We start from the raw sequence: 24,097 nt of genomic DNA, 5'->3' as shown, positions 1-24,097 counted from the left end.
GAATGTTCTGGACAAATCTATATTTGGCAACATTTTAAGAGTATTCAGGATTGGATAATGTGATGGGCTTCACACTAAAATGATCTTTTCTTTTTAATTTTTTAAACGGATCCTGGCAGGTACAGATACAGATTATATCTGAAAGACAAAAATAAACATCTGTTATAAGGTAACGACATCCAAACAAGTGACCTGGACTTTACTGTAACAAAAAAATCCTTCTGTAGAAGCACACTAAGCCCTGACTCCAAAAAAGAATATTTCCTAAGTTTTATTACAAGCATACAGATCACTGACTTAATATGTATGGTTCAAAGTGGTGAATTTTTGAGTATTTTTTTTAAATTCAGAATTAGAATCTCTCACTGAATCTCAACTCTTATACTATATTTTGTTTGAAAAAAAAAAAAACCTAACCATTCATTTCAATCTTAAATACAAAGGACAAATTCAGTAGCACTCAAGTGTTTACAAAGTATTCTAAATTAATTAAATATAGTTTAATTTTTTTTTTTTTTTTTAGTTTTAGATGGACACAATACCTTTACTTTGTTTATTTTACTTTTATGTGGTGCCGAGGATTGAAGACAGTGCCTCACTCCTGAGAAACAAGTGCTCCACTGCTGAGTCACAAACCCGGCCCCTAAATATGGTTTTTATCTATTACAAAGTTATAAAATTACATATCTACTTGCTCCAATTCATAACACAACTTATGCAAAAATTAAAATAAGTAAGACCTAATGAACTTATGGGGAAAATAAAATTATTCATTTATTTAATAAATATTTGTTGAATATGTACCATGTACTGTAAACTGTACCTTTGAGTTTTTTTCTCCTGACACCAAACACATGGTATCTTTCCCAACATCAATCAATTTTTCACCTCTCTGTCCACAAACTGAGAATTCAACAATTCAACTTAATTTCTGACACTATCAACCTAGAGTTGGCATGAGATATCACTAGTTAAAGGGCTTAATCCCACAAGACCACTATCTCAGATATCAATCCCAAATTCTGGGCCATGGATACTTTTGATCAAAGAGCTAGAAGATCAGAAAATAGAATTTTCAAGACCATCCCTTATGTTCAAGAATTTGCTAGAACAGCTCACAGAACTCAGGAAAACACTTAAGTTTACTAGTTTATTATAAAGGATACAACTCAGGAAGAGCTAAATGGAAGAAATGAATATGGCATGGGAGGCGGCATGGAATTTCCATTCTGTCTCCAGCACATCACCCTCCTGTACCTTGAGATGTGTTTACCAACTGGGAAGCATTCTGGATCTGGTTGTTCAGAGTTGTCATCAAGATCACTTTCCAGCCCCAGGCCTCTCCTCCCCAGAGGCTACAGCTTGGTAGGTAGGCTGAAAGGTCCAATCCTCTTATCACTTGGGTTATTCTGGTGATCAGCCCAATTCTAAGGATATTCAGGGGTTCCACTTAAGTCATTTCATAAGCATAAACTCAGATATGATTGAAACACAAAACACAAAGACATTCCTGTAACTCAGGAAATTCCAAAAGCTCTGCACCAGGAACAAGGAACAAAAACAAATATATTCCTTAAAATAACATAATAGTAGATCATTATAAATTCAAAATCCTATGAAATTTAAACAGTATGTTTAGTGTATATATATGTGTGTGTGTATATATATATATTTATATATATGTTTATATATATATATATATATATATATATATATATATATATATATACACACACATAAACACTCTTAAAATATAAGGAATAGAAACTTCCTGATACTGATAATGGGTAGCTATATTAAAAATAGAAAAGAATAAAAGAAAAATAGTCTTAACTAGAAAGAAAAAAAGAAAAGAAACAAAACTCATATTTTTCAGTTGAAATGATTTACACACTTTGGCATGGTGATACACAATTATAATCCCAGCTATTGGGAAAAGGACTGCAAGTTCAACTAGGCTGAGATAGTGAGACCCTATCTCAAAATAAAATAAAAGGGTTGGGGATGTAGCTCAGTGGCAGAGAGTGCTTGACTAGCCTATGTGAAGCCCTGGGTTCAATTCCCAGTTTGCAAAAAAAAAAAATCCAAAGTAGCAAATAATTTTTAGATGTGTTAGAATATAGTACAAGCTGCTAGATACAAGATTATTATACAAAAGTTAACTGTACTTCTGCATATCAACAAACATAAAAATAAGTAATTTTAAATGGCATTTTTAAAAAAATCATGTATTGCCTAGTGCGGTAGCACACACCCATAATCCCAGTTACTTAGGAGATTAAGGTAAGTGTTCAAGTGTTCAAGTCCAGCCTGGGCAACTTGGTGAGATCCTGTCTCAAAATAAAATATAAAGGACTAGGGATGTAGCTCAGTGGTAGAATGCTTGCCTAGCATATGCAAAACCCTGAATTCAATTGCCAGTAGCACCAAAAATGAAGAATAACAACAAAAAACACGTACCATTTGTTTTCTGTATGATCAAGTAAATTCCAACCATATCTGACTTTCCCACAGTTAATAGTTATAAATTCTAGACAAAATACAAAAACAAACAAAACCAAAGCCCACAAAGTACTGAAGATTTTAAAAAGTGAAGAAAAACAGAATTGATTCTAGAAGAGTTAACACTTAAGAGATAGGACAGCATATGGCGAATTACCCATTTTTATGACTTATTTTGATTACAGATATTAGTAGGGCCATGAATAGGGGCTAAATTACCAGTGGAAATGCCACAGTCAAGGCCACCAGAGCCACTAGAATATGGGTCCAGAAAGAACTGAGTTAGAGAGGGAGAATCTCACATTCTGTGTGTAAACTCTACCCAGATCTCTGGCTGATTCTTGTACTACATATGTGTGGGGCAGACACCAATGAAAAAAAGAAATAAAGAAAAGAAAGAAGGAAGGAAGGAAAGGAAGGAAGGAAGGAAGGAAGGAGGGAAGGAGGGAGGGGAAAGAAGGAAGGAAACAAGGAAGGAAGAGAGAGATTGAGATTTGAGTAGTTTAAGAAACAGAGTTTGTAGTCTGAATCCAACCAATTTAATAACCTATTTTTTTTAAAGAGAGAGTGAGAGAGAGAGAGAGAGAGAGAGAGAGAGAGAGAGACACAGAGTGAGAGAGAATTTTTTTTTAATATTTATTTTTTAGTTTTCGGCAGGCACAACATCTTTGTTTGTATGTGGTGCTGAGGATCCAACCCGGGCTGCATGCATGCCAGGCCAGCGCGCTACCGCTTGAGCCACATCCCCAGCCCCTTAATAACCTATTAAAACAAACAAATCAAACACTCTTCTAGGGATTAACAGAATCTGAGATCTCCACAACATAGTATTTACAATGTCTATGATACAATCCATGATTACCAAACAAATAAAGAACCAAAAGCAAAGATCATCAGTGATGACAACTCCAAGATATCCAAATGTTAGCATTGGCAGACAAGAATTTTTAATGCAGCTATTATCTATGCTCAGTGATTTAAGGAGAACATGCTTGCAATGAAGGAAAATATGAGATATCTCAGAGGAGAAACAAAAAATATTAAAAAGAACCAAATGGACATTTTAGTAATCTTAATCCTCCCAAGGATTGTTAGAGGTTGCTAGTCCCAATTTTTAAATGTATACCAATAAACTCAGGCTCAGAGAAATGAAGAGAGTATTTGAATTAAAAAAAAATTGAACTTCTGTGCCCTTTGGGATCTATCTGCCCTTTCTAACCTTTACATTTGATTTAACTGGCATTGGATTCTATTTATTGTTAATTTCTGGCTAATTAATCTGCTGCAGTATGGAATTAGGATGAGATAGACAGGAATTGTGGAGAGTAGCCTAAAGAGACTCTTAGAGAAATGTGATTATCAAAGCTTTACATTAGATGCCTATAGAACCTTTTTAGAAAAATTAAGAAGCAATGAGACTTGTTTCTTCCTTTTGAAAAGACAGAAAATATTAATAGAATTCCCATTTTGTTAATCATAACATTTTGCTTAATTTGAATCAGATCTTTTTAAAGAAACAAATTGTGAATATAGCTTAAATTCTCCCCTACTGTCAGGTATGACTAAAAACAACAAATTAAATTCTTTTTTTAAATTCTCATATCTACTTCCCAGTCCTCCCTTCTTCCTTTCCTCACAGTTACCAATGCATATCTAGGAACTAGCATTTTGTCTGGAGCTTCTAGTTTGGTTAAAAAGCTGTTTTCTAACCAGGCACGATGGTCCTATAATCCCAGCTGCTCAGGAGGCTGAGGCAGGAGAATTACAAGTTTGAGGCCACGCTAGGCAACTGAGTGAGACCCTGTTTTAAAAGAAAATAAAAAGGTCTGTGAAACTAGCTCAGTGGTAGAGGGCTTACCTAACACTCATGAGGTTCTGGGTTCAATCCTCAGTACTAAAGCAAAATTGTTTTTGTTTTTACTTAAAAAAAGGTTATCCTGGAAGTTAAACAGCCCCTTTAAAAAAACAAACAAGGGGCTGGGGATGTGGCTCAAGTGGTAGCGCGCTCGCCTGGCATGCGTGCAGCCCGGGTTTGATCCTCAACACCACAAAGATGTTGTGTCCGCCAAGTAATAAAAAAAAATAAATGTTAAAAAATTCTCTCTCTCTCTCTCCCTTTCTTAAAAAAAAAAAAAAAAACTATTTAAATGCCAGAACACTCAAGTCAAAAATGAAATATTTATTACACTTCTACTATAAATAGTTAAGATGTAATTTTTGAAATGTGGATGCTATTAACTGATCCCTAAATAGTATATTACAAGATTTTCAGAAGTTATAGTTCCTTAACAAAATGCAAGCCAACAACAAAATAACACTGCAAATACAGCTTAAGATGTTCTCTAAATAACAATATCATATTTTACAAAGATATTAATTTCCATTTTTGATTTCTATAAAATTTGGTTCTTTTTTAAAATTTATTTTTAGTTATATATGACAGTACAATGTATTTTGACATATCATACATACATGGAGTATAAATTCCCATTTTTATGGTTGTACATGATGTGGAATTACACTGGTCATGTATTGATATATGAACATAGAAAAGTTATGTCCATTTCATTCTACTCTTTCCCATTCTCATCCTCCCTCCCTTCCCCCCACTCCCCCACCAATCCGGTGAACCTCCACTCCTCCTCCTCCCGCCTGTTGTGAGTCAGCATCCTCATGTCAGAGAGAACATTCAGCCTTTGTTTTTTAGGGATTGGCTTATTTCATTTAGCATGATAGTCTCCAGTTCCATCCATTTACCAGAAAATGCCATAATTTCATTCTTCTTTATGGCTGAGTAATATTGTGCATATGTACCACAATTTCTTTATCCATTCATCTGTTGAAGGGCACCTAGGTTGATTCCAAAGCTTAGCTATAGTGAATTGAGCTGCTATAAACATTGATGTGGCTGCATCACTATAGTATGCTGATTTTAAGTCCTTGGGTATATACTGAGGAGTGGGATAACTGGAAAAATGGTAGTTCCATTCTAAGTTTTCTGAGGAATCTCCATAAGCTTCCTAGAGCAGTTGCACCAATTTGCAGTTCTACCAGCAACGTATCATTACACCTTTTACCCCACATCCTCTCCAACATTTATTGTTACTTTTATTCTTGATAATTGCCATTCTGACTGGAGTGAGATAAAATCTCAGTATAGTTTTAATTTGCATTGCTGTAATTGCTAGAGATATTGAACATTTTTTCATATATTTGTTGTTTGTATTTCTTCTGTGAAGTGTCTGTTCAGTTCATTTGTCCATTTAATGATTGGGTTATTAGGTTTTTTTGGTGTTAAGTTTTTTGAGTTCTTCATGTATCCTGGAGATTATTGCTCTACCTGAGATGCATGTGGCAAAGAGAAAATTGGGTTCTTGCTTATACAAAATAAGTGGCTTAATGTCCTCTCCCTCAAATATCAAAAAGTTTTATATCATGATCAACAAAAACTTAAAAATGAGAGAACTGATGTGAAAGCTAGGGGAAAAAAGGAAAAGAAAGTGGGGGAAGATCTTATGAAAATCAAAGGGAGGTTAGTAGAATAAAGAAAAGGAACCTAGGGGAGGGAGGAAGGATCAGAATTGGAAAATACTAGGGAATAATACTGGCCAAATTACATGGTTATATGCATGTAAAAATATTTAACAACAAACCCCACCATTATGTACAAGTATAATGCACCAATAAAAATATGGAAAAAGTAAGTTGATAATATACTACAATACAAACAAACATGAATTAATTTTGTTGTTGTTTGTTTTTGCTTTTTTTGTATGAGGGTTTAAATGCAGGGTCTTACACGTACTAAGTACACATTTTAACACTGAGCTACAGCCTATTTTCATAATTTGCATGCCTTGAAAAATAATCTCAGCTTCATAAGAAGCTACTCTGAATTCAAGCATATTTCATGTATTGGGTTTTTAACATTAAATTATATTTCCCAAATATTTTATAAGGAAAAATGTGAATATTATCAAGCATTTTTTTGCCATTAATTCATACATAAGAGCAAAACAGTACCCATTAGGATTTATCCATATAGCCTGTACAATATCAATTTTAGACAGGGCTTTCTGTATACTTTTGGGTTTTTTTTTTGTAAGTTGGGCTTATTGAGATAAAACTTACATTTACATAATTAACAGTAAATATCACCCTTTCAAGGGTTCAATTCAGTAAATACTAACAATTGTGTATAGTTGTCTACCAACAATAAAGATACCTATAGTTCGAAATATTGTATTGTACACTTGAAAATATGTTAACAGGGTGGATCTCATGTTAAATGTTTTCACCACAACAAAATAAAATTTAAAAAATATATAGTCTTGCTGGGCGTGGTGGCACATGCCTATGGCATGGGATGCTGAGGTAGGAGGATCATGAGTTCAAAGTCAGCCTCAGCAACTTAGCAATGTCCTAAGCAACTCAGCAAGACCCTGTCTCTAAATAAAGTTCAAAAAAGGGCTGGGGATATGGCTCAGTGGATAAGTGCCACTAAATTCAATCCCCAGTACCAATAATAATAATAATAATAAATATCTATATTTATATCTATATCCAGAGGTTCTTTAATACATATGGATCTGTGCTACACTTTTCACTGAAGAGTGTTCCAATTTATTTAAACATTTCCTTACAGGTGCATGTTATAGTTTGGATCTTGAATGTCTCCCAAAAGGCTTGGTCCCAGGGGAACGCTATTGTGAAGATGCAGAAACTTTAAGAGGTAGGCCTTTTAGGGAGGTCCTTAGGGGTGTGCTGTGAAGGGGAATGTGAGACTCTGGCACCTTCTCTCTCTTTTGCTTCCTGTCCATGAGGTGAGTGGTTTTGCTCTGTCACATGCTCCTGCCATCACAGGTTGCCTTGCCCCAAGTCCAAAGCAATGGAGCCAATGGATCGTGGACTAGAACCTCCAAAACTCTTTGTAAGTGGATTATATCAGATATTTTGTGTGATAGGAAGCTAACACTCACAGTGAGAATTCATCTTTCTCTAATTTTCACTTGCATAAGTAATTAAATATTTCAAAGAGAAAATGATGTGAGAAAATTCTAAAGCAGAAACAAAACAAAACTACTATTTATGTTAAAGAGATTCTCCAACAAGATAGGTTCTGTTTAGCTGAAAACCAAAATTCCTTTGTATCCAAGAAAATATATTTCATCTACAGCGTTATAGGTTTCATACTCTTTCTGCCATTAAATATGACCATTTCCATATTTTAGTGAAATATAGTGCTCATTCAATTGTTTTGTGTAGAAGATCCTATGCAGAATTGGTGACATTATCCCACTAAGCATCTCCCTGCCTCTTCTCCACCTGCATAAATCATTTTCTCCATTAACTCCCAACACCAGAGGGCAGCAGCCTCAGCAGTAATTAGCAGTAATGAAGAAAGCAATTCACTAACGAAAAATATACTCCTTTAGTAAAACCTGCACTAAATTACTAGTCAACCTTTTATTGTGGGGAAATATTTCTACAAAACAGAACAAATGTGTAAATTAGGTAAAAATAATCAAACAAGTCAATCATGATGTCTCTGCAAAAAGACAGATGAAAAAAATCTAATTTTTATCCAAGAAGGAACCATGAAAATCTGAACTAATGGAATATAATAGTATTTATATTCTTTTGTTAATTCAGTATACCTCACAAGTAAAATTAGGAGGAACCAAATGATGATAAATGTCTTTTTATTAGATTCTCCATATTATTTTAAAAAATAAGAGACTGGGAAGATAATTCTAGACCAAAGATATAAACAAATAGGCTTTCTAATGGCCTTGTAGGAGACTTGAAGGAACTAAACAAAAATCCTTTCTGAAAGAAAGAAATAAGACAGAGACTGTCCTCAAAGGAGAAGTCTACCTATTTTGAAAATTGTCTAGAAAGAAAGTACTTTCACATATGAATCTCTCCCCTTTCAAATATAAATATAAATACACATATATATATGTACACATACACACACACTATTTTAGAACAGTTTTAAATAAATAAATATACTATTTTTAGAACAGTTTTAGGTTTACTAAAAATTGAATACAGGGTACTCTCACATACACATCCCCCTTTCAGTTTCTTCTATTAACATTGTATAGTGGTACATTTCATACACTTAAGCCAATGCTGATACATTATTAGTAAAATACACAGACTACATTATGGCTCACTTTTCCTATATTAAAGTTCTAAGGTTTTAGATGAATTATAAGGACATGTATCATTGTTGTATCATACAGAATAGCTTTGCTGCACTAAAAATCACAGGTGTTACACCTATATCTCCTTCCTTTCTGCTTCCCCAGGTTTCTGGTAACTACTGATCATTTTATTATCTCTGTAGTTTTGCCAAAATTTTTTGGAATGACATGTAATTGAAATCATATAGTAGGTAGCTTTTTCACACTCATTTCTTTCAGTCAGCAATCTGAATTTAATATATCTCCGTGTCTTTTTATGGCCTTATAGCCTATTACTTTTTAATCACTGAATAATATTCCATTGTGTGGATATACCAGTTTGTGTATTCCTTCACATAGTGAAGGACAGTTTAACTGCCTCCAGTTTTGAAAACTAAAAGAGTCTTAGTTCAAAATGAAAGTCTTAAACACTTGTCTCCTCTCCCTCTTGAGAACTTACTACAATGAAAAGAAAAGAGTCAGTGCATATAGAGAAGCAGATGTAATTTCAACAAATATTTGAATGACACACAGTCTGATGATTCAAATCACAATTACAAAGCACAATAAGTCAAAACACCAAATAGGCTGATGATTACATCTACATTTTGATCTAAATCAAATCTTATTGATGGGCATGATAGCACACACCTGTAATCTCAGCAGCTTGGAAGGTTGAAGCAGGAAGATTTTGAGTTCAAAGCCAGCCTCAGCAAATTAGTGAGGCTCTAGGTACCTTAGCAAGACCTTAGCTAAGTGGTTAAGCACCCCTTGGGTTCTATATCTGTGGTATATATTTTAAAAATTAAAACTTATCTATAACATGGATGAACCATGAGGACATTATGACAAGTGAAATAAACCAGTCACAAAAAGACAAAATACTGTTCAATTGTTTCTATTTATATGGGGTACCTAGAGTAATCAAATTTGTAGAAACAGAAAGTAGAATGGTGGTTGCTAGGGGAAAAGGAAGGAGGAAACAGGAAGTTGTTCAGTTCAGCAAGATTAAAAAAAAAATTTGAAGATTTGTAACACAACAATGTGTATACACTTAAAAAAAAAACTATTGAACTGTACACTTAAAAATGGTCAAGATGGTAACTTTTGTATTATGTGTTTTCTACCATAATAAAATAATTGAATTGTGTGCTTTGTCTTCTTTTTGATCCTTAAAATACTGTAAACACTAGGTGTTGTGATTTGGATCTTGAATGTTCCCCAAAGGTTCATGTGTTGAAGGCTTGGTTCCCAATGCAGAAATGTGCAGAAGCATGGCTTTGGGGGAAGTGATGGGATCATGAGGGCTCTAACCTAATCAGTGGATTTGATGGATTAATAATTTGAATTGATTACTGAGAGAAGGGTGAAACTGTAGGCAGATGAGCCATAGTTGGAGAAAATAGGTCACTGAGACATGCCCTTAGGAACTATAATTTGTCCCTTCTTCCTGGCTGCCATGCACTGAGCAGCTTCTTTCCAAAATCCCTTTGCCATGATATTCTGTCTCACCTCAGGCCCAAAGCAATGGTGCCAGCTAACTATGGACTTTCAAACCATAAACCAAAATAAACCTTTCCTCCATTAAATCATTCACATCAGGTACTTTGGTCACAGAGATAGAAAGGTGACTAATACACTAAGTTAAAACCATCTAAGTATTCTTCACTTTAGATCCCACAATGGATTCAGATTAAGCTTTCTTCTCTTAACTTTCATTTTGTGTCACCTATGAGTTTTAAAATCAAATGTATTTTTTTCTTAAGGTCCATTGATTAAATCTTCAAAATCATGCCCTGTTTTAGTTTGTTTCATTTTCAGCTTGTTCAAGTCTGTCCTTTCTTTTTTTCTCCAGTGATGCTGGGGATTGAACCCAGGACCTCATGCATTCTAGGCAAGTGCTCTGTCTCTAAGCTATACCTCAGCTTTCTTTCCTCCTTTCTTGCTTATTCAGGCCTGCCCTCCCTGCCTTGTTCCCTCCCTCCCTCCTTCCCTTCCAAGACTGACTGCTTTTCTTTGATATTGTTGTTGACAGAAAAATGCCATCTTCACCATAACACCACAGCTTTCAATTTTTTTTTTACTAATAGGGCATAGATATTGTGTTCTTTTTCAAGATATATTTTTTGAAGCCCAATGTGGATCTAGTGCACTATTATCAATTAGAATATTTACATTAGGCTCCTGGAGTAGTTATTCCATATCAGACTCCTCTCATATTTCCTACTTCCTTTTAGCATGTTTTTCCAACTTTTTTTTTTTAAAGATAGAGTGAGAGAGAGAGAGAGACGGTGAGATAGAGAATTTTTTTTTAATATTTATTTTTAGTTTTCGGCGGACACAACATCTTTGTTTGTATGTGGTGCTGAGGATCGAACCGGGCCGCACACATGCCAGGCAAGCGCTCTACCACTGAGTCACAACCCCAGCCCCCCAACTCTAATTTTTATATTTTTTATTATATTTGGCAGGAGGTGGAGGTGGAATCACTTTATATTCCTAGAGCTCATTAATTTCCTAGAGCTCATTCTTGTTTTCTGTTTCTTTTTCATAGTATCTTTCTTTGATGAAAATAATTTTAATTTTAAAAAATATTTATTCTTAAGCTTCAGGTAGACACAATATCTTTATTTTACATTTATGTGGTGCTGAGGATGGAACCCAGTGCCTCATGCATGCTAGGCGAGCACCTACCACTGAGCCACAACCTTAGCCCCTATTTTAATTTAATTAGAGAAATTTAAGATCTTTTGTTCCCTGTTTTATCTCTTTGTGTATATGTTTACTGCTTTATTTTATTTTTCATGTAAACTGTTTTCTTCATATAGCTTTTTAAAAAAGTTGTTTTAGGTGTAAATGGACACAATGCCTTTATTTTATTTATTTATTTTTATGTGGTGCTGAGGATTGAACTCAGTATCTCACACATGCTAGGCAAGCGCTCTACCGTTGAGTCACAACCCCAGCCCTCTTCATATAGCTTGATCCTTAGTTACTGACATCCACAGACTTTTTCAAGAAGCCAACATGGGTTTTCTCTATTTTTGTACATAGAATATATTTTCTGCCAGTATTCTCTAAAACAGAATGGCCAATTGGAAGGTCTGTGTTTATGAGTTATTGTCCTGCAGACTTCTTTATTATTTAAACTTGCAAAGAAATAAGTAAAAGACTAGTAGCATAGCTATCAAAATTTAGGAGGTGCTATAGTTTGGATGTGGTTTGTCCCCCAACAGTTCATGTGTTAAAGGGTTGGTCCTCAGTGTGGAGGTGTTGAGGTTCTGGAAGCTTTAAGAGGTGGGGCCTAGTGAAGGGTAACTGGGTCACTATAGGCACTGCCTTGGGAAGGAAATGCTAGTTTTGTGGAGTGAGTTCCCACACATTTGAGTTGTTAATAAAAACAAACAACAACAACAAAAAATGAAGGCTGGCCCCTCGCAGATCTCTGGCTTTCTATCTTACCATATGATCCCTCTTATTTATGCTCCTACTATGAGGCCATCAGCCATGAGGCCCTACCTAGAGACAAAACAATGACATTACTGGGTCTTGTGTTTTTTTGCGTCCAAAATGGTGAGCTAAATAAACCTCTTCTCTTTATGAATTACCCAATCTCAGGTATTATTATAGCAATGTAAAGTGAACTAATGAAGCAGACACAGAGAATACTGTGAGCGAGCTCCCATGTTCTTATAGAATAGGCATATATTTGACATTCTTTCTAAATTTTTTTTTAAATCAAGAAATAATGGCACTGGCATATTATTTTGTCTGTTCATGGTAATGCAAAAATAACTAAAAAATCATTAAAAATGGCATTTAAGGAGCAAACTAAGGAAGAGAAGAGACAATTAAGAGCATTACTTTCCAAGATAATCCCTTCTGTACTAACTTTAAAAAACTGTAAGTATGTATTTATCCAAAATAAGTACAAATAAGTTGAAAATTAAGCGGAATAAAGGAAATTTGGAAATAAAAAATTAATGTTAATTCTAAAAAGAAAAAAATTCAAGCACTCATTTATATGTACTAAATTTCTTGGACAAAGGGAGAATATTGTTGCTAAGGAGACCAAAGCAACTGTTGAGCAGCTCTTCACAACAACAAAATCCAAAACAGTTTATTCTACAGTATCTTATATCCTCTAGCTTTACAAAAGCCAATAAAATGATTTAATGAGGTCCTTGAAACTCAGTTATGATATCACTAACATTTACTGAATATTCAATTTATAAAGTCTAATACAGTGATAAGAAGACTAAAGTAAAAAGTCACATGACAGGTTTTAGTTCCAAATCTTCCACTTAAAGGTCATTTCTTCTTGAGTAAATCATTTTCCTTTTCTGAACCTATTTCTTTACTTGTAAAAATGAGGATAACTACCACATTCCTACCACATAGGGTTGCTGTATCAAATGAGATTTAGATCACTGTACAAAGATTGAAACAAGTAAATTCTAGGAATAAGCACAAACATTTCCCAAAGTTCATAAGGCCAATATGTATTCTATATTCTTCATTGATTGAGTGCTAAATTGAGTAAAGTATTAAAAAATGTGAACAAAAAGGCTATATAAACTAGTATTATAAAATTGTATTGAAATAGTGGAAAATTCAGTTCAGGTTCCACAAAAGGAACAACTTTCTTGGGTCTCTATACAATAAAATTGAACTAGACCCACTTTGCAGAGGTGCTTCATAGGTCTATTTTCCATCATACAATAATGACTTAAAAGGGAATTCATCCTCTTTTTACCTGGGCTACAGTTTGGCTGAAAAACCTTCTATTGTTAGATGTTTGAAAATCATTGGCTTATACCAAAGTCTTTTATTTTCAAGCTTTTGATAAGCTTAACCTATCTTCAACTGTGAAGTCAACTCTTTCTCAATGCAGACCTACTTTCTTCAGACCAGTACTCTACTCACTATTTCTTAAAATTCAACAGTCATTTTCTGCCTCCACATTGTTGTCAATATATAGGAAGTTCAACACCTTTGTTGTTGCTACTACAGCTGGATGAGCAGCTCTGCCCAGTGTCTTAGTCCATTCCCTACCCATCTACCCACCCAAGCTTTGACAGTGCTTAATATACAGCATATAAAATCACTATTAGTTAAAATTCATGATGGATCAGAAACAGGAGAGTTATCATGTTAAAAAAAACCTGGTTTCTAGGTAAGAATGGCATACCTGTAATTTGACAATACATGAAAGCACTGAAGAAAGAAGTGGGGAGGAGATAGAAGCTTTAGCCCTAGAACACAAGAGGGAGAGTACTCTGGTGGAAGAGTTATCTGTGCACTGCCTGGAGGAAGAATACCTTGATCCATGGACTTATTGGGTTCTAGTGGTAGGGTTGTCCTATCGTGAAGATGGATGCATTTACTTGTTATAGGCTGATGCTGTTGAATTTTTACATCATATATCTGACCTCCTGTGATTTGGTTTCACAATCACCAAAAACCTTCTTTTTTCTTTTACTTCCCTTTGGATCTATAAAATGCCGTAGCTAGAAACAAATCCACTTACTATTAGATCTGTACCATAAATTAACAAAAAGGCATTCTTAAATAGAATATCAGTTTCTTTGACTTTGAGTATGATGAGTCCATACTGGGACAGGGTATGCTTAACATATTGGACTGAAGGCCTGGGAACTGGGAGGTAAGACCTTAGACTGGTAAATGTACCAACAAAAAGTTACCCCATGAGAACTACATGGGAAACCCTACATTGCCCCCAATAAACCCTGTCTTTTTGCACTATTTTTAAAACTTACATACACTTTATTTGTTCAAAGCCACTAAACACATACTAAAGCCCTGCTATGATCTGTTCTTCACACTTTTCCAAAAATCTATGTACCCTGAGCTATAACAGAAACAAATGTGCTAACTATGCGCATTAAAGTTCCAATTTCTCTGCTTGTCATAGTCCTCTCTACCTTAACAAGTCTAAATCTTAACTAATTCTGAAAGCTCAACACAAGTAACTTTCTTTCATGAAGATATTTTAAAGTACCACCAAGGCTAAAATTAGTAATTTTGGTGGCCAAGGCAAATAGCAAATTGCCCACACATCAGTTTATAACTTATCACATACCATTATAGTCATTAACAATCAGCACTATTTGGTAGGTACCTTTTTTAACAAAATAGGTATTAATCAGGTGTTAAATTCATTTTCCCTATATTAAAAGACTATGTGTGCTATCAATAATTAATGGAATAAATGTTAAAAATCTGATTTATTATTTTACATTTCTGTCATCTAAATTTCAGTGCTCTGGGACTTAACCTAGCTTACTTACAATATCCATCTACAGTATATACATTTTTATTTCCCAATTAAAATATTTTCTCCATTAAAAAAGGGATCATGATCACACATATAATGATAAATAAAGGGCCTTCTAATACTATATGGATACTCTTAAGAATTATTTCATATGAATATAAAGAAGTTAAGAGGCCTCCTATCTCATTCACAGTAGTTTTTCCAAAATAATTTGGTGTTTCAAAAAACAAAAGATATTGGGCTGGGGATGTGGCTCAAGCGGTAGCGTGCTCACCTGGCATGTGTGTGGCCCGGGTTCGATCCTCAGCACCACATACAAACAAAGATGTTGTGTTGACCAAAAACTAAAAAAATAAAATAAAATAAATATTTAAAAATTCTCTCTCACTCTCTCTTAAAAAAAAAGATAATAATGTGGTTGGATTCTTCAGGATCACGAATCATTTGGTTTATCATTTGGTTTTACCATAGCTTCCAAGTGATGGGAGGTACCATATCTGAAAATGTATGTTTGTGTTTGTTGTAATTTTTTCCCATTTTGTGAACAAAGAACATTTATAAAAATTTTAAATTAAAAAAATGAATCATGAAGATATTTATTATTTCTATTAAATAATTAAAAGTATTTAAATCTATTCTTGCTAAGGGCAATTATTATTTGCTCCCTGCATTATATTTGTTAGCCTTTGTTTCATCTTTCCTTCTATATTCTCTGAAGGTCTGATTCATGTCTGACTAATCTTTCTATCTCCTATAGGATTTCAGTCAGTTCCTTTTAATGTAGAGGGCACTTTCAAATAAATTAAGACCTTTCTATTCCACTTTCAATGAAAGCATTCCTTGTTCTTTTTATATGTATTCTATCTTCTCATAAAGTATCCTTGACCATCCCAATCCACAGATCACTCCCACTTTTGAATTTCTATGAAAACTAGATATCTATAAACCATTTAATTGCCACCAAAATTATTCTAGTCTTGTGTTATTATGTACAATTTATAGTTTTTAAATATTTCAACATATCTCCACAGTATCTAGGCATAACATGGGCAATTAATGAATGTTAATCATTCAACCAGTCTTTTAAAAATTAATCAGGACATTGATTAGGGAAAATATAGTCAAAATAGGTACCAAAAGACAAAGCCTTGCTACTCCAAATGTAGTCCACAAATCAGCATCACTGGTATTACCTGGAGGCTCACTCTGAGGCAGCCTCACAGACTCCACCCCTGATCTCTGAATCAGAACCTGCATTTAAAGACCTTGAAGATGATCTATAAGCAATTTACATTTGAGAAGCACTGGTTTAGACTCCAGAAAAATCAGAATGGCCAAGATGCACATGACCACTTAATGCCCAATACCTCATCATAATAGCTTATCTGCAGGTTATCCCTATCTGCTGACAGCTTATTGAAGACAGGAAGCCTTTCTATATTCCTCACCACTAGTATTTCTTGGCCCTAATAGGGCCTAGAACTTGAATTTGATGATTTGATGATTCAAATGCTCAGGGTTTTTGTTTGATTGATTGATTGTTTTTACTGAATGAATGATTGAACAAAGTAAAAATAAACTTTTTTCAGAAATCTTGTCCTTTAGAAATTCTTTTGTACAACATGATTTCACATACTGCCATGCAAATCCCCTAATTCAGTATTATTAATTCAATTTTAAATGTGTTGCCTTCTCTGCTTCAACAAATGTATTTTTTATGCACCTGACAAAGCAAAATCTTGGTTTATCATCCTCCCTTACAGTCTCCAATGGCTTCTATCACAAGTGAGACAGCTGTATTTTTTATTTCTGCGTTCATGAATCCATTCCATATGCCTGCACAAGAAGAGGGGGAGAGCAGAGGAGGGGGTAAACCAAAAACAATTTCATATCAGGAATATCATATGAAACCTAGAAAACACCATATTTTGAACAGAATACTTCCAGAAAACAAAGGCCAGCAAGGGAAAGAAATAAGAGTTAAGAGAATCTTTTCTTTTCCCAAGAGCAAAAGGTGATACGACAGAATACAAGGGAGTGTATAAAGACCAGCCACTACCTAGTGACAGAAGATGGAAACACACTAGACCAGCACTAAAGCGGAGAGAGGTTGGAAACCTCCAGGGATGCCTGAAACCACTTGCAGGTTTGCAGAGAAGGAAGTTAAGAGAGAAACGAGGAAAGAAATAGCTCTGTGAAGGATATAACTTACGATGATGATTATTTTTGAGAATGAGAGATGACACGCACTGAAGGGAGGAAAACTAGGGGTTTGCAATTTAGCGCACCGCAAAAGGAAGCGACTGCGGATGCCCCCGACTAGCCCAGACCACCCGAGGACCGCAGCCGAAGCTTAAGTGGGTGGCAACGCCCGGCTCCCCGGGCCATCTCCTCGGAAGCCTGTGGAGCCCTGGATGGCACTGGAAAGGGCGGACTGTGCGTGGGAGAGTGTGCAGGAAGAGGGGTTGGATGACGGTTGAGCAGGTACCTACCTTGTCCCAACGGAGCCACTGCGCGATAGCCGTGTCTAGCTGAGGGTCGCCGGTGCGGTAGGGGGCGTGGAGCAGGTTGGAGTTCAGGTCTCCCTCTGCGTTTTCAGCCATGGCAGCGAGACGTGAATATGCGGGCCTGAGCGGCCGGCCAAGACACCCAACTGGGAACCTGGATGTGCTCACCAGGGTCCGGACTCCCCCTCCTCACTGAAGGGCATCGGAGACCAGCTTCAGCGTGTTAGTGCCACCTCCTGTCGTAGCTCTAGAGAACCGAGAGAGAGGGCGGATACCGCCGCCCGCGCCCCAGCGGACCAGGTCCGGGTCTCTGGGTGATCTGACTGAGGCGGGCGTGCGCCGAGAGAACAACAACAGTCCCAGATGTCTGGGTCGTGGCCGCAGCCGCCGCCGCCGCCGCCCTCGCAGCCTCAGGCCCCGCCCCCGCGCCGTCCGCCCCGCCCCTTCCCGCTCCCGCTGATTTGAGTTCCCGAGGCAGAGGCGCGAGCCCCGGAGCGCGTCCTCGACGTCTCCGCAGCCGCGCGAATTTACGGTCCGCTGGGGTAGCGAGGAAAGGGTGCACAGCTCTATTTTAAAACTTGCCTTTCGCCAGGAGTCTTATCCTCGCTACCATCCCCACAGTCCTATGCGTTTCCTTTGTTCTATGTGCTGTCAAGCCCCCCCCCCCCGAAGTAGTCCGCCTCAGCGATTTCTTTCTGGTGCCCCCCAACACCCGCTTCCAGGTTTGTCTGGGGTACGCGCCTGGTGGGGCGGCGCGGGCTGCCCCGCGGGGCCTCACGGGAGAGGTAGTTTTTTCCTTTCCGGCGCTCTGCGAAGACCGCCAGATAGCTCGCAGGAGCCCGCGCGCTCCTTTTCTGCAGAGGGAAAAACTCTGCCTGAAGTCTGTGCCCTGTCAACATTCCCTGTGCCTGTTATGCTTTGTGGCGTTAAGTGAAACAAGGAGTGGCATAGTAAGGCAGCAACGAGTGTCCATTTATCCATTTATCGAGGCGCGTTCTGCCCCTCCAGCCATCCTGTGAGGTAGGTGGGCGTGATCCATCCCCGTGTACACACAAAGAGGAAACTGAGAGGTGAAAATAATTTTCTAAGAAGCAGTGTTTTGTTCAGCTGCCCCAATGGGCTCGGAGATAGGGAGAACAAGATGACTGCAAAATAGATAAGGAAGTTGTTAAGCGGGAAAATGACTGGGAAATAGATAAGGAAGCTGTTAACCGCAGTGTAAGAATGTACAAGTCATGGTAACACTGGGCAGTGGCACTGGGAATGGGGGGGGGGGGGATTTGTTCTCCTGAATGGAAATAATCTTTGATTTCCTCTCATCTTCAATGGAATGTGCACCTGTCAAGTCATATAACTTGAGGTCTTGAATGTGCACTTGTCAAGTCATATAACTTGAGAAAATGCTGTGTTACCTGTCAAGTTCAGCCCAGCTGCTCCCGAGTTTCTTGGTGTGGCCTTCTTACAAAAGTTATGATTTTGATCAACTATATTACAACTCTCCCTAGTCAGCTTTTTGTAAGGAGAGTATAATAATATTTACAGCACAGCTGCACAGAAACATAATAAGTGGTTTTAGAATGTTTTGAGGTTTTCAGATGAAAGACAAAATAAATTCAAAGCATTACTTCCTTTCCTTTAAACTTCTGTTTACCATAATAAAATCCAAACTACCAAAGCACAAAAAGGATTGTGGTACCAGTTCCTAAAAAATGTTGTGCCATAGTTGGGAGTTGGAGTTTTGCTAAACAATTGAATGTTTCTTTTATGGAGTCAGCAGGTTCTTTAATCACACAGAGCCTGGAAAACAACCATGTGTCTGGGAAAGAAATTGATCTTCCATCATCATCATGATTATTGTCCATGACAAATATTAAAAATTTACTCAATACTAAGAATTATGCTAGGAGCTGAGGCTACAAGAATGTGTATAATTGTTTATTTCAAGAAGTAAAATCTGGGGCTGGGGATGTGACTCAAGCGGTAGCGTGGTCGCCTGGCATTCACGCGGCCCGGGTTGGATCCTCAGCACCACATACAACAAACAAAGATGTTGTGTCCGCCGAAAACTAACAAAAAATAAACATTAAAAAATTCTATCTCTCTCTCTCTCTCTCTCTCTTTCTCTTAAAAAAAAGAAGTAAAATCTGTCTAGAGAGATAGGATATATGCAAGAAAGTATAGCTAATGATAAATAGCAAATAGTTGTTGCAAACAACTGGTAATTTAAGTTTGAGGTGATCAGTAAAAGCATCAAATTGCAATCAGCTTTCAGGAACAGAAAATAAACAATTTATTAAGAAATACAGAATTTCAGACCTTAAACCAGTTCTACTGAATCAGAGTCTACAATTTTACAAGATCCAATGATGATTTATATTTAAATTTTAGAAGTAGTAGCTTTTATAAGACAATTCTTATTCAATCCTGCAATATACAATCAGATCAACAGAATATTTAAGAAATGGAATCACGTGGGGCAGATGTAGAAAATAGGAAAAATACAAGCTTTAATTTGATACCAGAGTCAGCTAACCTTCACTTTTATCAGTAAGATCATTACAGACATTAACTGGTTACCAGAAATCTTGTCCAGCAGATTAAACTTACTGCTTAGGCATTGATGAGTAACCCAGGCCATTGATGGGTAACCCAAAACTCATCAAATCTAGGAACAATGTCAAAGTGTTTCCAGAAGGGGAATATAGTAGTTTCTCTAATCTGGAAAAGTTCAGAAACTTTCATTTCTGTTGGAATTTGCCTTTGGCATCATGTATTTTTATTTCCTAAGTCTGTCAACCCTAACTATGGTTATGAAAGAGAATATTCCTCTTGGTTCTCAGAACAGAAATATCTTCTGAAGAATGCATTGTTAGGCAATGTCATTGTTGTGTGAAAATCAAAGGCTACAACATCACTGTGTGATGAAATCTTAAGGGACTACCATCGTATGTGCAATCTTCCTTTGATTCAAACATTGTTGTATAATGAATGATTGTATAATTAATAAGTATGTAATACATATAACATTATCATATATAGTTATGATATTGTATATTGTGTTAGCATTCTGTTACTCTGACAAAATACCTCAGATAGAAAAAAACTTCATAAGAGGAAAGACTTATTTTGATTCATAGTTTCAGAGGCTTCAGTCCATGGTTGGTTGGCCCCATTATTTTGGGGCCTATGATGAGGCAGCATATCAGGGCAGGAAGCACTGGTAAAGCAAAGCTTCTGAGAATGGTGGCCTGGAAATAAAAGAGAGATAGGAAGAAACCAGGGCTTAAGTACCTATATAAAATTATCTATGGACTGTGAGGTGGCCATAATCTTGCAGCTCAAAGTGTAACTAACGTATTGGCATCCTCTGGAAGTGTACTAAGAAATACAGAATTTCAGACCTTAAACCAGTTCTACTGAATCAGAATCTACATTTTTACAAGATCCCCTTCAAGGGTACATCTCCAATGACCTAACTTCCTTTTACCATTTCAAAAGGATTCCACCACCTCCCAATAGGGTGAGGATCAATATTTCAAGTATAGGCACCCATTTGGAGAAACATTTAAGACCCAAACTATAGCATGGTATTAATACATCATATGTTGATATATATAATCCAAAAACATGTAATGGACTTAATATTTTGGATTCACCCCCTCATGGTTCAGAAAAATAATATCACATACCATATATAGAGAGATAGATAGATAGATAGATGGATAGATAATATTTTTATATATAAATATTTATTATATTTATTATATAATAGAATTACATGAGTAGTAAATGATAAAGCAAATAGGGAGAAATGTTAGCAATAGGTGAACCTGGGTATAGTATATAGGTATTTTTTGTGTCTTTTTATTTTTTCTAACTTTAAAATTATTTTCTAATAAAAAAGTATAAAAGAAAAACCTCAATTATGCATTTCTTGATTGTTTTTAAAAATTGAATTCTAAGACTTGATGCCCTCATTCTGTGAGGGTAGCAAGAGATTAAATTTTTATTTAAGGTTCTTCCAGCTTTATATGGTACAGGGGGAAACACCAAGAGTATACAGCCCTAGCTCATCAAGTTTCCTGCTAACATCTGCATTGTCTAGGGCCATACTGGTCACTGACACTGAAAGTCTGACAGCTTTCTCCTTACATAATATTCGTAAGCAATCACCAGGAAACTTGATTGAGGCTCTGAATCTGAAAGCCTCTGTCTAGGTTTACCATAAAGCCATCCCCTCCAAAATCCTGCCAATTCCTTGAAAGGCTGCCACCAAGAAGAACTCAAGGACTATATCATCTTCCTATTTTAAGACTAAATCGTGAAGAAATTTATCATTCTACTCTGTGATTTCTCTTTTAAAAAAAGTATTTTCTTGGGCCGGGGATGTGGCTCAAGCGGTAGCTCGCTGGCCTGGCATGCGTGCGGCCCGGGTTCGATCCTCAGCACCACATACAAACAAGATGTTGTGTCTGCCGATAACTAAAAAATAAATATTAAAAATTAAAAAAAGAAGTATTTTCTTGTTGCTCACAAAGATACTTGTCATAAACATTAGTGAGTTCTTTATTTAAAAAGAGAAAGAGAATGTCAGAAAAGGAAGTACCTTGAAGCAATCAACTTTTAGCCCTAATACAAATAACCTCCTCTTAGGCAAGGAGATACAACATCAACAAATAAAAAGACTACCTTTGTGTAAGGAAGAATGGATACAGAACACAATCATGATTACAGTAAAGTGAAGAACCCAGGTGCAAAATGCAAACAGACATTTACTCTCAGGTTTACAGTACAGAGTTGTCACCCAAGAGTGAGTATCTCATTACATTTTCAGTAGCTTTACTTACATAAATCATGTATCATATAATCTATCTATTTAAAGTATATAATTTAGGGCTGGGGTTGTGGCTCAGTAGTAGAGCACTCATCTAACACACCCAGCACTGGGTTCAAGCCTTGGCACCACATAAAAATAAATAAATTAAATAAAGGTACTATGTCCAACTGCAACTACAAAAACTATTAAAAAATAAAGTGTACAATTTATTGGGTTTGTATTATATCCACAGATATGAATAAACGTTATCATAGTCAATTTTAAACATTGTCATCACCTTAAAAAGAAAACTGCCTTTAGCTATTAGCTTCATGTGAGTTTCTCCCCCTCTGTGACTAAGCAGCCTCTAATCTTTCTTTCTCTGTAGTTTGCCTTTTCTAAACATCTGAATGGAATTATATAATATATGGTATTTGTGACAAAATTCTTTTAAGTAGCATAATGTTTGCAAGGTTCATCTCTATTGTAGCATGCATTAGTACTTCATTCTTTTTTTTTTTTTTTTTTTTTTTTTTTTTTTACTGCTGAATAACATTCCAATGGATGGATATACCAAATGTTGATTCATCTTTGGTAATTTCTGCCATTTGGCTATTATGAATAATGTTACTGCAAAGATTCATGAAAAAAAATTTTGTGTGAAATATGTTTTCATTTCTCTGAAGTATTCGACTTTGTGGATCATATGGTAACTCATTTGTGGAAGTCCTATTGACTAATGCTGCTGAGAATCTTTTTTTTTTTTTTTTTTTTTTTTGGTACTAAAGATTGAACCCTGGAGGGTGGGGATGTAGCTCAAGCAGTAGCGCGCTCGCCTGGCATGGGTGTAGCCTGGGTTCGATCCTCAGCACCACATACAAACAAAGATGCTGTGTCCGCCGAAAACTAAAAAAATAAATATTAAAAAAATTCTCTCTCTCTCTCTCTCTCTCTCTCTCTCTCTCTCTCTCTCTCTTTAAAAAAAAAAAAAAAAAAAAAAAAGATTGAACCAAGGGATGATTAAATACTGAGACACATCCCCAGCCCTTTTTACCTTTTCATTTTTTATTTTGAGACAGGGTCCCACTAAGTTGCTTAGGGCCTCGCTAAGTTGCTGGGGCTGGCTTTGAACTTGTCTTAGCCTACCGAGCTGCTAGGATTACAGGCATGCACCACCATCCCTGGTAATGGTGAGACTCTTTTTATGTGCTTATTGGCCATCTGTATATCTTAGAGAGAAGTATCTGTTCAAATTCTTTGTCTTTTTATTATGGAGTTGCAAGTTTTCTTATGTTTTTGGATATAAAGGTGAGAGCTGATACAAATCAGACATTTGACTTCCAAATATTTTCTCTCATTCTACATTTTTTCATATTTTATAGTGTCTTTTTTAATATTTATTTTTTGGTTATAACTAGACAAAATATATTTATTTATTTATTTATTTATTTATTTTAGAGAGAGAGAGAGAATTTTTTTAATATTTATTTTTTTTAGTTTTCGGTGGACACAACATCTTTATTTTATTTTTATGTGGTGCTGAGGATCGAACCCAGGGCCTCCCACGTGCTAGGGAAGCACTCTACAGCTGAATCACAATCCCAGCCCCAACATTGATATTGTCTTTTGAAGCACAGAAGTTTTCAGTTTTGGATGAAATCCAATTTACCTGTTTTCTTTTGTTGCTTGTCCTTTGGTGTCATATCAAATAGTGCTTTACCAAATCCAAGGTCATGAAAATTTACCTTGTGTTTTCTGCTAAGAGTTTTAAATTTTTTAGTTT

At 36.1% G+C, this 24,097-nt stretch overlaps 1 protein-coding gene across 3 annotated transcripts in view; it reads right to left on the bottom strand.

Annotated features, from left to right (window-relative positions):
* Nucleotides 1-17,864, bottom strand: part of Pgm2l1 (phosphoglucomutase 2 like 1) — a 62,901-nt gene extending 45,037 nt beyond the window's left edge. For 2 of the 3 annotated variants that reach the window (XM_076846645.2, XM_076846646.2), the window contains exon 1: nt 17,484-17,864. In XM_076846645.2, coding sequence (XP_076702760.2) covers nt 17,484-17,594 — 111 coding nt within the window. In that variant the 5' untranslated portion in view covers nt 17,595-17,864. The remainder of the gene's footprint in view (nt 1-17,483) is intronic. The other variant, XM_077108839.1, reaches the window with a different exon arrangement.
* Between the last annotated feature and the right edge of the window lie 6,233 nt (nt 17,865-24,097).

Source organism: Callospermophilus lateralis, chromosome 2, assembly GCF_048772815.1.
Source record: "Callospermophilus lateralis isolate mCalLat2 chromosome 2, mCalLat2.hap1, whole genome shotgun sequence".
Classification (NCBI taxonomy): Eukaryota; Metazoa; Chordata; class Mammalia; order Rodentia; family Sciuridae; genus Callospermophilus; species Callospermophilus lateralis.
This window is presented reverse-complemented; position numbering and strand designations above follow the sequence as displayed.